The sequence below is a fragment of the Pundamilia nyererei genome, unplaced genomic scaffold (genome assembly GCF_000239375.1).
Source record: "Pundamilia nyererei isolate P.nyererei 1_Seehausen unplaced genomic scaffold, PunNye1.0 scaffold00219, whole genome shotgun sequence".
In the NCBI taxonomy this organism is placed as follows: Eukaryota; Metazoa; Chordata; class Actinopteri; order Cichliformes; family Cichlidae; genus Pundamilia; species Pundamilia nyererei.
In genome coordinates, this window is record NW_005187620.1 from 243,223 (window position 1) to 257,028 (window position 13,806).

General features: G+C 39.6%; 1 protein-coding gene across 7 annotated transcripts in view; it reads right to left on the reverse strand.

The window, feature by feature from the left end:
- larp1 (La ribonucleoprotein 1, translational regulator) overlaps positions 1–13,806 on the reverse strand; it is a 48,989-nt gene that overhangs the window by 23,979 nt on the left and 11,204 nt on the right. For all 7 annotated transcript variants that reach the window (XM_013914717.1, XM_013914716.1, XM_005748305.2 and 4 more), the window contains exons 2-3: positions 3,575–3,639; positions 1,832–1,897 (exon numbers count right to left, since the gene is read on the reverse strand). In XM_013914717.1, the coding sequence (XP_013770171.1) occupies positions 1,832–1,897; positions 3,575–3,639 (131 nt within the window). The remainder of the gene's footprint in view (positions 1–1,831; positions 1,898–3,574; positions 3,640–13,806) is intronic.

The following is a 13,806-nucleotide window of genomic DNA, read 5'->3' on the forward strand; positions in this document are numbered from 1 at the left end:
TCGAGGACACGCTCTCTCCTTCATGTTCCCTCAGACCTGCCTGCCTAAAATAGGGGAGGTTACCGGGGGTTGCTTGCCCAGTGACATACTATCATCCAGAGACCAAAAATAGAAAACAGTTCTGGGGGGGGGTGACTGACTGCTGGTGCTACTGTAAGTGGACACAAATTAGACACATCCCACAGCTGACCTGCAGCTCTAAGGGACAAGTGCAGTTTAGAGGGGAGGGGCTTAGAGTGTCATGGACCTCTGGGTAAAGCTTATATGCAGGCGCATTTCAGGGTGAGATAATCACTAGCACAGTGGTTCTTAACGTTGTTGGAGGTACCGAACCCCACCAGTTTCATATGCGCATTCACTGAACCCCTCTTTAGTGAAAAATAAAATGTGATTTTTTTTTTTTAAATTCAAGACATAGATATGGTTTTTTACTGGTGCACAAAATGAGCCGTGCATGTCATGGCGGAGGCTCTGCCGAACCCCTGAGACCGACTCACCGAACCCCTAGGGTTAGATCGAACCCAGGTTAAGAACCACTGCACAAGCAGAATAGACTTTTTTAAATGTACATTAATGCAATTTTAACCGACTCCCACCTCCTTAGTTCTTTTGTTATATGACAGGAGACAGCGCAGGCCCAACAAACCTGTAAACATCCCTCAAATTTGAAGGTTTAACACTAAGGTGCTACTGCAGGGTCAATGACTCATTTGGATGTTTTTTAAGGCACTTAAGTAACCAAATAGGCAGCTTGAAGACTCAGAACAGCTTACTCCTAGAAATAGCTAACATTTTAATCACAATAAAACATGCAAAGTCATTTTAAACTCACTCAGTTTATTATGACTCAGGCCTTAGATACCGTCACAATTTTCTCTTTTTGAAAGAAAAAAGAAACTAATCCTTAAGAGTAAAAAAAATAATAAATTTGGCAGCTGCTCGTTTTGTGGTCAGCCATCTTTGCTTTGTCTCCACAGATGGAGACATGGTGGCAAATCTTGGCTAACCCACACCTTAAAAGAAACAATCAATCCTGGGGACACAAAGTCAGGGCCAGCAGAAGCAGACTGCTCTGTCTGGATGTGCTGTTTAGCTGGCGTGTAATTACAGCCACTAAAATACCCATTGAAGAAAGCTGCAAACACCCACTACAGCAAAGTGTAGCAGGCTCGGCTCCTCATTTTGCTTGGTGAATATTTTTAACTTAAAAGTTACTGAAATCTGCTTCCAACTCTAAACTGTTGCAACGCTTGTGTTCCCTCAAGTCTTCACCTTCTTCCCATTACTATAAAAGGATTTCCTCCAGACCCCGTAACACCACAGCTCGCTTATAAAGGCTCCAGTTCGTACATTCGTCCCAGAGCAGTCTCTACATGCTCTACCTCAGATTTTGTGACCCTTTACCCTGCAGAAATTTTCTGCAATTTTGGTCCATATTTTTCAAAGACACAACTCCTGAACACAAATTATCAAAAACCTTTCTGCTAATGCTTTTCTCTACAAGACAGATGTGCTCTGTAGCAATGGGTTGAAAGAACCAATTCTAAAAAGAAAAAGTTCTGTAACCAGAATGAAATGACATATCATCATATCCGTCTACAGCTGAAACCTAATGCACCAGCTGAGAGCAAAAGAAAAAAAATATGCAAATCAGATACATCTCATAGCAGACAAAACCTGTTGCGCACGTATGGATGTCGCTGCTTCTACTCAAACATCAAGCAATGTAGTCAGCTGAAACAGAGCTTAATCTCTCCAGTGTATCTTTTACATATACCAGGCTACAAAAATACAACACGCAGTAATAACAATAACAACAACAACCACCTACCTGCATGTCTTTAGTTGCAATCTCCCCTGGAGTTGGCCAGCTGTTCGTATCTCCGAAGTCTCCAACCTGAGGACAAAAAACAAATTACGAAGAAATTCAAGAGGGGAAAAAAAAACAAAAAAAAACACATCCGATTGCTGCTTTTCTGTTTAAAAATGTCAATTTCTTCAAGAAATAGAGAAAAAGGAAAAAGATAAACACCTCTCAGGTTAAAATGCAGTCTAAAAGCTGATCATGTCTGAACAGGCAGTACCGCTGTAGTCCTTACACCTTAAGCTCAAGTATAATCCGGTTAAAAACACTTTACATGAGTGTTTTTACAGCTTTTTACTGTTTATCTTCAGCAATGTGCTGCCGGCTGATTGCCAGTTTCTGTCTTTTGTTCCTGGGACTGGGTAGTTAACTCCAAACCAGCCATAAAAAGTTTATGGCCAAGGTGTGGCTACAAACAACCAACTGTAGAGTACTACAGTGTCAGACAAAAGGGGTGGGAAATTCTGAATGAAAGGCTTTATCTTGCATGCCATTGGTTCACTGCGAGCACATCTGCATTCCAGCATGTGAGAGGAGGTGACTGCACATTTCCCGAGGCATTAAAGAAATACCTGCGCTTGAGCTGTCACATGGGGGGGGGGGAGACGACAACAACTTTCCTTCAGCTCATGTCATAAAATAAAGGTTGTCATTTCACTTTACATTCAGCAAATATTTCATTAGATACATTTTTCTAATACCAGGTAGGACTGCCCCTTTTTCCATCAGAACTGTGAAATCCTTCACGGCATAGATTTATTAAGTTTATGGAAACATTTCTTGGGTGATTTTAGTGCATATTGACAAAATATCATCATAAGGTTGCTGCAGATTTGTCAGCTGCACATCAAATTTGCACTATTGGGTTGAGATCTGGGCACTGTGGAGGCTGTGAGCTCATAATCATGTTCAAGAAACCAGTTTAGAGAAGACTTGAGCTTTGTGGCATGAAGACTGATCGCGATGGAATAGCTTTACTCGAGCAGGCTGCAGTGTTTAGTTTCAACTAGGCATCATTTTAAAGGGGACCGAAGTGTGCCAAGAAATTACTCCACACACTTTACACCAGCAGCAGCAGCTGAGACAATTGGATCCACACTTTAATGCCATGAATGCCAGTTTCTGATCCTACCATCCAAATGTCACAGCAGAAACAGACTCAGAACACAGATTTTGTTGATTCAATCTTCTAATTTCCAGTTTTGCTGAGCCTGTGTGAACTCTAGCCTCATTTTGGTCTTCTTGCCAGGCAGGAGTGGCACCCAGTCTAGTCCCCTGCTACTGCTGACATTTTGACAACAAAGCAGAAAGCCTGATACTACAACAGAAATAAAAAGCCACTTCACCTACACTTTAATAAATCACTTTTGTTTTTAAATGCAGCACAACAAAAATCTGTTATCTGGTGAAAGTTATATAAAATATTGATTTCTTGGCTGGGAATTATTAAACAATGACAGACAAAAATAAATCTTATAAGCTTACTTGATGGGGGGGGAAGTGTCTAATTTTTCCCCATCAAGTAAGCTAATTTCCCTTTGGACAAATTCCCGTCAACACAATCTGGATTTTAAAAGCACTGAATTTTCCTTCGAGATTTTTAAAAACAAATTGAGCCATATTAATACGTTTAGAGCTTGTAATTATTATAAACCCTTTAACTGTCCACTGCTTAACATTCAACACAGACAAACGCATGAAAAGTATTACCTTCCCGCCACGCCTGGCTTTAGGTGGGTTGCCTGCTCTCACTACCTTGGCAGGGCCGGTGGACTCTGTGGGGACACAAAGATGACTGACATTACAACTTGGTCTGCATACATGAACAGAGTAAGATAGAAGCACAATCATTTATATGCATTTGATTAAAAATGTAGAGTCTTCTAGGAAGAAGAAAAAAACCCCGCATAAGACAAACTTGCTTCTTTCTCCCACAGGTAAGCAAACAGTTCGATTTACATTCTCATTACTTGTCTTATCTACCAGCAGCAGGCAGGCTCTCGGTGAATAATCTGGCTTTATGCGTCTTATTTCCCCTTTAATAAACTGCTGTGGTGTCTGTTTTCACATAAACTAAACTACAAGCCGACACCATCATTCTTCTTTTCTGACTCTGTTGCATCCAGCGACAATCACTGCAACAAACCCACACAACACAATCACTCGAATAAGCAGCCACAACAGGAGAATACAAATTCAAAACGTGTGTTGAACAACATGTCAAGGCATGTCAGAAACTCTTCCTCTTATATTTAATGTAATCACACTATGGTGATTATATTATGGTATGGTTAATATGATGGTAAAACCATCGCGTGGCTCTGCTGTCCGCTTGTTGGTTTTCCACGTAAACCTTTCAAAATAAAGCTCAAGATCCTGTTGAGACCTTTAAAAATAAACTGAATCACATGAAAGAGTATGCAGAGAGTTTACGGATGAGAAGCAAAAAAGAGCCGCCAGGTGCTAGAAAATAAACCTTAGACTCAAATGTTGGAGGAGAAAGAAAAAAAAGGGGGTGGCCGTTACAACTTATGTCTAGAAATGTATAGTTTCATGCATCGGTTGAAACACTCGACTCCAGGTACACGACGCCCAGCTGAAAACACTTCACACAAGTCGAGCTGCCCGAGATTCACAGAATATGTTACATTTTTGTGATTTATATCGTTGTCAGGACAATAAATGTATCATATCGGGATATGAGATTTTCGTCATATCGCACAGCCCTAGTGATGGTGATAAAATTCTTGGCAATAAAAGCGAAAGATTTTCAAGAGCTTGAGGTTAAGTTAAAGTATAAAAAACAACAAATGTTTTATATTTTTCCTTTAAAAATGGAGCACTTGGCATACCGAACACACAAACCAACCAATAAAAGGATTAAAATATACATATTACTCAACTGAGGCCTGACAGCTAATGTGTTGTGCATTTTGTTGGCTCTTCCTCAGAACAATAAAATAAAACATATCATAGCAGGATCTGAGTTATTCCTTAAAATAAATACATAAAACAGCAGGTGATGTCCATACAACATGACCAGCTCAACAGCAGCACACACCACCATCTCTTACATGAATGTAAATTAGTAGATATAGAATTTAAACAAAGGGTTAAACACGTCAGTAACAAATTATTGCTACAATCCAGCTACAATTACAACAATTATCCATAAAATAAATAAAGAACAAAGAGAACCTCGGAAAGATAGACACAAACTTGTTACCTTAAACCAGTTCTGAAGAAAACGTGCACGTTATTATCAGCCTTTAAAGACGCGAGTCTGGTATTGCTGTAGTTTCCCCCCCAATGAAAACGATAGTCACGCTCGCCACCTCATTGTCTGGCTCATGCCCTGAAATCAGAGATGTTTCCTCCTTTCCAGCTCCTCCTGCACTGTCACCAGCCACAGTGACACGAGCGAGGCAACCAGCTCCCAGGCAGCAGTTCACACCAAAGAGTAAATCTTACTAAGCGCCTTGAGGACAATCACCAGGAAGAAAGAGAGCGGGGGGAATAAAAATCCTCTAACGGATACATCGCCAAAAGCACAAAGAGAAGCAGCATGCCAGAGTTTCAGTAGAGGCGTCTATGCTCTACATGTTAATGACAGCAAGATATTTCAGGTTTGGAGGACAGTACAGTCAAACAGGAATTTCTAGGCCCAGAAAACCTACTTATATTTCACTTTTCAATGCATATACCTTCTGAATCGCACGTCCACATAACACCCATCGCTCAAATCTTGTCTTTTCACCATTCAGGTAACCGTAAACAAAAGAAACTGTTTCCAACAAAACAAAAAGCATCTAACCTCCCATTTAGGAAGGGAAAAAAACAAACAAACAATACTTGGGAATCTGTATGAAAATGGCACAAACTTAAAGACCCAGGCAAACAATACTGCTGATTTCATCGCCATTTTTCAAATTCCCAACAACCTCCAGTAATGACAAAGCTTCTGGTGTCTAAAAAGTTTGCAGTCAGTGCATGAATGAACGTTTAAAAGTAGAAACAACAGGAAACAATGAGATTAAAACCTTAACCAGTGCAACATGTTTAGCTGCTGTAAAGCAGCTGTGTACAGGCGCCTTCAGTGGCGTCTCCTGACTCCAACTCCAAAGGGACTTACCATACTCCTCGTCTCCAACTACCTCTGAATGATCTAATAATCTCTCAAGGTTAAACACCATAGTGTTTTAAAATAAAATGAATAGTTAGCTTAGGATATGGTCAAAGTTAGCATCGGTTTTCAATACTGATGTTTGCAATTAACCAACATCCAATATCAACCACCGATTTTCTACTTTGTTTTAGCTTTGTTCATTTATCACCGGAGAAACTGATAAGAAAATATAAAGAACAAACCTCTTGTTTTCTCTTTTTGGTTCATCTCACTACAGCTGAAAACTGATAGACGGCCAACTGGCAAATGAGACGTCTGAGAGCAGGCAGTAGGTCTGGCATCAACCGTTCTGATGATGTAGCCTCAGTTTAAAGTACTTAAAATCTAATTGGTGCTTAGACAAGCGACAAACAGATACCCAAATCAAACCCATTCTTAATCACGGTCCACTTCACAGGTCAGAGCGTTAGAAACAGAACAACACTACGAATAACAAAAGGTTGGGCTGGGTGAGAAACCCACAACTGCTGGGTAGAAACTGACCAACAACCTACAGTTGTTCCCTGGGTGGAAATTTACCAGCAGAAGAGTTTCAACTATTTAATAATTTAATAAATAAAAATATTAAAAGAAATGTGTGTCATGACAGTGTAAGAAACCAATTCAGAGGCATACTGAGATTTAAAAAGCCCATTATGTACTTAAAGAACACTGAATGAACTCTAAATGGACACAAATTTACAGCCTTTTATTATTCAGCTCTGTTAAGAAGTGCAGTAAAAGTGTACGGGGGAAGGATGAGGGAGAGAAGTGCAAACACAAGAGTCTACTGTATAATATAAGTTGGTCTTATAAGCATTCAGAAAAACAAACTAAAAGTCACGTTTACAGAGAGCATACACTGTAGAGAATTCTTCTCCCCTTAGATCCACTATAGGTAGTAAATATGATTTTTGATTTGGGTATCTGTCTGACGCTTGTCTAAGCACCAACAAATTTCCCATGTTTGGGACTAATAAAGGTTCTTATCTTAAAGACAAAACTAAACATCAAAAGAAAGAAGATCCAGAATTTAACTAGTTCTCCTTTAGTTTGGCTTTCCGATTGTATTCTCTCATCGCAATGCTTGCTGTTGTGCACTCTCTTTTCCCAGGCTGGGAACGCCGTCATAAGCCGATTCTGAGGCATTTTAAGTACAAGTGAGGATGAGGAAAACACTGAAAGCCACAGTAAATGCTTCGCCAGCTAATCGCATGGAATTATATTAAATTAGCCACTGAATTTAAAATTTCTATACAGAAATATGTGTACATTACCCATGATGCAAGTTGACCAGTTTGGTTAGCAATTCAATGCTAAAGACCTCAAGATGGTCACATTAAGCAGATGAGGAGGAGGCGGCGGCAGAGGTTTTCTTTTTCAACATCACTCTTCAGCCCATGTGGAGCCACAAATATCCTTACACACAGGCTTAATAATCAGAGTTAAGCTTCAAATCAGTTGTTTTTAATCAAATAGAGGACTGCGAGCTGAACCTCATGTCTCTTTACTGTCCCGTAGTATCCCTGGACTTCATTTACATGATTCCTGGACTTCAAACTTAGACTGTTTGTTTAACTTTGAGCCATGAATTTAGGAGATGGTGCAACAGTGGTTTAATTTGAGCTTCCTGACACTACACAGTCTTTAACTTTTGCTTCATGCTAGGCCGTTTAGGAGCCTTGTATCCCCCAGGGATTACTCAACAGAAGTTGCGTAGTAAATAAAAAATGATTTCTTGGAGAGATCAAAGATGGGACGCAACATACGACAGCAATCACGCAACATGAACTAACAAACAGGGCGAGGGCGTGGCGTCTTTCTGATCGCTAATACATTTGTGCAATGCCTATTTAGATAAAACGGTATGAAGAACATTCAAAAACCACATTTTCTTTCAACATCAACCAGCCAGGAGAATCACAGTGTAACTGAATAACCCATTTAGAAACTAAGGCGGAAAGTGTGTATATATTTTTTTATTTATCTTTTAAACATCCTTCCTTTAAAAGAACAATTTTATGAGCAACAAATTTGCAGATCTTCTCTAATAACAAAGGATTTGTTGCAGATACAGACAGCGCAATTTTTAGTCAGCCCCTCATTAGCTCCAATCAGAGGACTTCAGGTCCATCTCCCAGGCTACTACTTTGTTTTCATCAATGCAGTCTTTCATAAAGAAGCTGTGTGAAATAATTAAACAGCTAAATGTTTGCTTTGTGAAACTGGCAGCTTTTTACCCTTAAACAAAAGCTTCTTATAACCTGGTGACGTTTCAGGTGGCGAACGCAACATCCCACACTTAGCAGGCATAAAGTTGCGTCAGCAGCTGGCCGCTTACACTAATCGCGGCTGATAATGTCACATGAATGTGCCAGTCTGATAAAACTCACTAATGGCAGGTGGAAACCGAAGGATTTCTCCAAATAGGAACCTGATTCTGCGCTAACCTGGTTTGCTATTTTAAGCTGGAACCCCCCAGTGTTAGGCGGCCTCATGACCGGACTTTTCAATCATCCTGGCCTGTAGTCATTTTACCACCAAAATTAGGAAAATTCCAACAGATACAATTTGAGACGCAAGTGAAATCAAGTAAACAAAAATCCCTGAAATCTGTTTTGTTATAATAGAATTTAAACCTGCAAAATCACTAAAAGTAGAAGACTTTTACAATTAATGGAAGAAAACTTTGGTTTACTTTGACCTAGATTTGTACATCCTTGTTCCAGACCTTCATAGGAAAATAGAAATGTGCAGCCAAAAGTGGACAAAGTGTGAACTATTACCCCTGCCTCTTTAGCTAAAGAATAAACATCTCCACAGAAGATCCCGCACAAAGTTATGAGACCAGCAACTGCGCAAAAAGCCTGACATCAAACTTATTTTCCTCCAAAAAAAATCCTGCAACTCTAAAATTAAAATTTGTACTCTCCTAATAGCTAGGAAGAGCAAATGGCACTCCTCAGCTGGATCGTTTGTTCATGGTATGCTCAGCACCAAAAATAGCTTTAACTGGCCTTATAAGTAAAGATCCAAAGACACATGGATCATTTGCCCGTGTCACATTGTTCTGTGACCAAGTCTCAACTACCAAACAGGACTGAACATATCCTCCTGAACACAGGTATGCATCTGCAAACACCTAAGATTTCCACCCACCCACCTACTTAAACTCCAGCCACATTTGGGTCAGGTTAATGCATAACTGAAACTCCTGCTCTCCTGTCAGCAGACCCATGTTGAAACACTGGCCAGCGTAACAACTTTGCACTTATTTAGTCAAGGAATCCGTGTTAATTCCTCAAGCATTTAGCCCTCTCTTATCTGCTTAGTGTATGAACAATAGTAGTTACAAAAATTTCTCACTGCTCCTTGTTGTGCATGATTGTTCATTTTGTGCCTAATCACAGGAAGTGGGACAACGGAGGAAACACTTTCCTCGAGTCTTTCTACCTCGTCACCATGACAGAGCACTCTGACGTGGCCTCCAACAATCAGAACTCTAGAGGAGCTGTTTCAGTTGGGCAAAACCACCAACTTTTAAAGTGCATTTAAAATCAAAAGTCAGAATACTTTATTAATCCCTAAGGAAATTATGTTCTCTGTAAAAAATTACAGTCCTCTGTGAAAGGGGTGATGCCTTCCCCATTTTTGCTATACTCTGTACTGCTTCTGTGATTCATCTGCTTTTCTCGGAAATCAGCTGTTCGGTGGTATTAGGATTATTAAAGATAGATTTGCATGACCATTACATCAGTGAGCGAGTAAATGCAGAACAGAAGCAATAAGTGAGATTTTCTTTGACTGTATGGACACGGTATCTATTATAGGTTCTAATCTTTAAAAAAATAAAAAATAAATTGACAAGTGACATCAGGAGCCAGGTTTACCATTAACAGCATCTGTCAAGTTACTTATGTTTTGATTACCCCTCCCTTACCTGTGTAAGTGGTAGTGCCCAGGTAAATGAGGCTGGTAATGCAAAAGCAATGGGATTAGAGAGAAAACGTGGCATCTTCCTGTAAGTGTGCATTGTGTTTAGTTTTATTTTAGAGTCACATGGTTTAGTTGATGTTTCCAATTTTCTCCCCCTTTTGTTAATAACTACCAGATACAACTGTTTGTGCACGTGCTCCTGCACAGTTGATCTGATATCCTTGTGTTGCTGTTGTTCCCAGATCATCATACTAAATGTTGTTCCAGGATCAACATTGCAAGTGACCAATCAGAATGTTGTGATGTCATACTTTTGCGACTTAGGGAAAAACCGGCGTAAAACAAAAAACTGTACTTAAGCTGCGTGAAACCGCCTCTGTCCACCGATCAATGGACCCTGACCCTAACCCTTTAATAAACAGTAAGCAGAATTGATATTGTCCTTGCAACATTGGAATTTCATAAATGCACGAATGGCACAACAATGTGATTGGTCACTTGCAATGTTGAACCTGGAACAACATTTTCATGATGGTCTGGGAACAACACCAACACGAGGATATCAGATCATCCCTCCTGCACATCGTCTCCCTCTTAAAATATGGACTGCACAACTAACATCCCGGAGACGTCACCAGGTGGCAAGATTTGCCACTAGAAGGACTTGCTGATGTTTTCTCACAAACTGATCTCTTTTACTTCTGTAACTAATTGTTCATACACTTACAGCAATTTATTTAGTTTTATTTTTTTTAAATATCACTTCGACCACTTCTGGGAACCCAACAGCAGCAATGAACCAGACTAGTTCCTGAAACTGTAATTACATTTCATAGTCCACCAAACTCTGCAAAAAGTGGACAATCAAGTGTTGTTCAGTACTAAAAAGCAAGCTGTTGAACTAAACTGCCACCTCATGATCATCTGAGCCGCATGCTAGGAATCCTCCTCGACAGACATGTAGGCATTACTTACAGGGCTGCTCAGTGTTCAGTGCACGTCACATGATGATTGCAGATGATCGTTTAAGGTCAGAGGAGAGCCTCCCTGGGCCAAGATGTTAGGCAAACTATAAGCTGATGCTCCTCAGGCAGTCACATCGTCAGTGGGTTCACATAAGATGCTCTTTGTGTATCTAACTACCTTCCAGGGCATTTAAGTAATGCAAGCAGTGACTGATTATTGCAGCAAGACTCCGTGGTATAGCCATTAACTTAACCTCTCTACTAATTTAATGCTTCAGCCCAAGAGTACAAACAAATGCAACATTTCCCTCATTAACAATCATTTTCATGATACCTTTATAGTTGTAATGTCACTTGAGAAGCTAAAATTGTATTGTTAACTGTATTAAGGGGACTCAATTTAAACCACAGAAATCCATCACAAATTTCATTGCTTCTGCCCAAAAGCAGAAAAAAAATAAATGTGATATGTGGCCTTGTGTTCAGGTCTTTGAAATATTAAGGACGCAACTGTAAAAATATTTTACCACAGGAATTATTGTTGATGTTGGACAGTGTTTGTGGTTTTGTTGACTATTGTTCTGACACAATAGCAGCTGGACAGCGTCTTATCGCACAAAAGTCACCTTGAAGACGGCACCTGAACGGGCGTGGCTGCACAGCTGGTCACTTCTAATTTCACTAGTGTGACTCTAGCATCAGTTTGAGCATTTGGCTGAAACTGATGACAACCCTTCAGTTGTCTCCGTCCCGTTTGCGTCATAATGCTTCAGAATTATTACACAACTACTGTAACACCTATTTAAAATGCTCTCATAAGCCAAATTGTAGATTTTAATCTCTTTAATGTGTGTGGCCCATTTCACAATACTTTACTACACCACATCAAAAAGTTTCCATCTGTGATCCCAAACCTTCACTCCTGAGCTTTGCTTCATGACTTTTAAGTGTTTTTGACTTTTGGCACCTTAAAAACCCTCTCTGCAGGTATGAGTACAGGCTGGTTGTATTTTAAGTTTTATGGGGGCAACTGTAATAAAGCTCTGACAACTGTGCTACTGAATACTCTCAAACTGAAAGATGGGTGTAGGTATGACTATGTGTTACAAAGAGAAATGGCTAAATAACAGAAACCCTACAGAGAAAAAAAATGAGTGAAGATGTAAATGGGGGAGGAGGAGAGGGAAATGTACGACAATCACGTCATCAGACCACGTGGTGCCAACCTGAAAAAAAGCTCAGAATTAAAAAGAAAATAATTTATTTTTCCTGCGCATAAAGAAGAAACAAGTACAAAACGCTGGCCGACTAAAACACCCAGTGAGAAGAATTAATCAGCGAGCTCATTTTTCATTAAAAGTAAATCAAAATGATACAAACAACTTCACCATTTGCTGTTTGCCGATCCTCAACAGCAGCTGTATATGAACTGAGGCAAAGCCACTTAAATACAATCTAAATGCACAACAATTAAACAAACAATGCTGCACTCGCACACAAACAAGTGTTAAACTACTGAAAGCCAGTCATGAACTAAAACTAACTGAATATTACTATAAGGAGTGTCCATATTTTGTTTACAGTGTACACAAGACTAAATTATATGTAGCTTAAGTTGCGCATCAGCTGATCAAAGAAAGCACAGCCTGTGGCACACCTTTATTCCCCTTTTAAGCTTCCCAGTTTGAGTGTTAGACCCTGATGAAAACTCAAGTTTTTCTTTGCTGTACTTCTACTCATTTTATTAAATATTTTTAATTTATGTCCTAAAAGTTTCTGCTTTTAGGACATGTTTTTACCCCACTGAGGAGCACCTATCTGGGGTATATGTTTTAGAAACCGCACAGCACTTCCATTTACAAATAAAAACAAACAAACAAAAAGACTGCTCCATGCTGATGGCTACTTAAGTTAGCGAGACCTATTCTCATGCATGTTACAGATGAGTCACCGACTGTTACATTTTTAAATGCTTAAAAAATAAATAAAATAAGATAGACAATGAGTTGAAAGGTGAGTCTTCAGAGTCGGGTAACACCGGGGTACTTTCAGCCTCCGGGAACCTTTTTAAGACTTCTAGGAAGCGTTACAGATAAGTGTTCCTGTGTCTGCGTGCCAGATACTAGGAAATAGGGCTGTTCGATATAACAATATATATCGGATGACGATATAAAAACGTCTATCGTTTCATTTTACGCCATCGTTTGTTTCGTGGTGTCACAAAATAAACTGTTTACAGCAATATTTTTTCATCGTTTTGATGGTCACTGTATTAATTTCTTAAAGTTCTCTCTTTCTCTTATATTTTATATAACCACACTACGGACGGACAAGCGCCTGTTTTTAATGCGTTGTGGTTAGCTACAACAACGGTAACAGCATCGCGTGTCCGCTTGTTTATGTTCCACATAAACCTTTCACAATAAAGCTCAAGATCCTGTTGAGAGTTTTCAAAATAAACTGAATCACGTGAAAGCAGATTATTTACAGATGAGAAGTAAAAAAAAAAAGCGCCACCAGGTGCTAAAAAATAAACCTTAGACTCAAACGTTAGAACGGGCTTTTCCCCGCAGCACGCCGTGTAATAAATACAAAGAAAACAGCGGCCGTTACAACTTATGTCTAAAAATGCATCGTTTCATGCATCGGTTAAAACACTTGTAGTTGGATTTTCCCTGCAGGTAGTCCCCGAAACCGTTTGCTCCAGCAGAAGCTCACAACTAAGTACTTATAACAACTGCCCAGACTGATGACATCCATTAATAATATAGAAATAGCCCATAAAGGTTTGAGATGCTTGCACTCTCATGCAAACTGTAATTTGCTCACATGCTAAATGTAAATTTCTTCAAATCTGTTTAAACAGAGGGACGTTT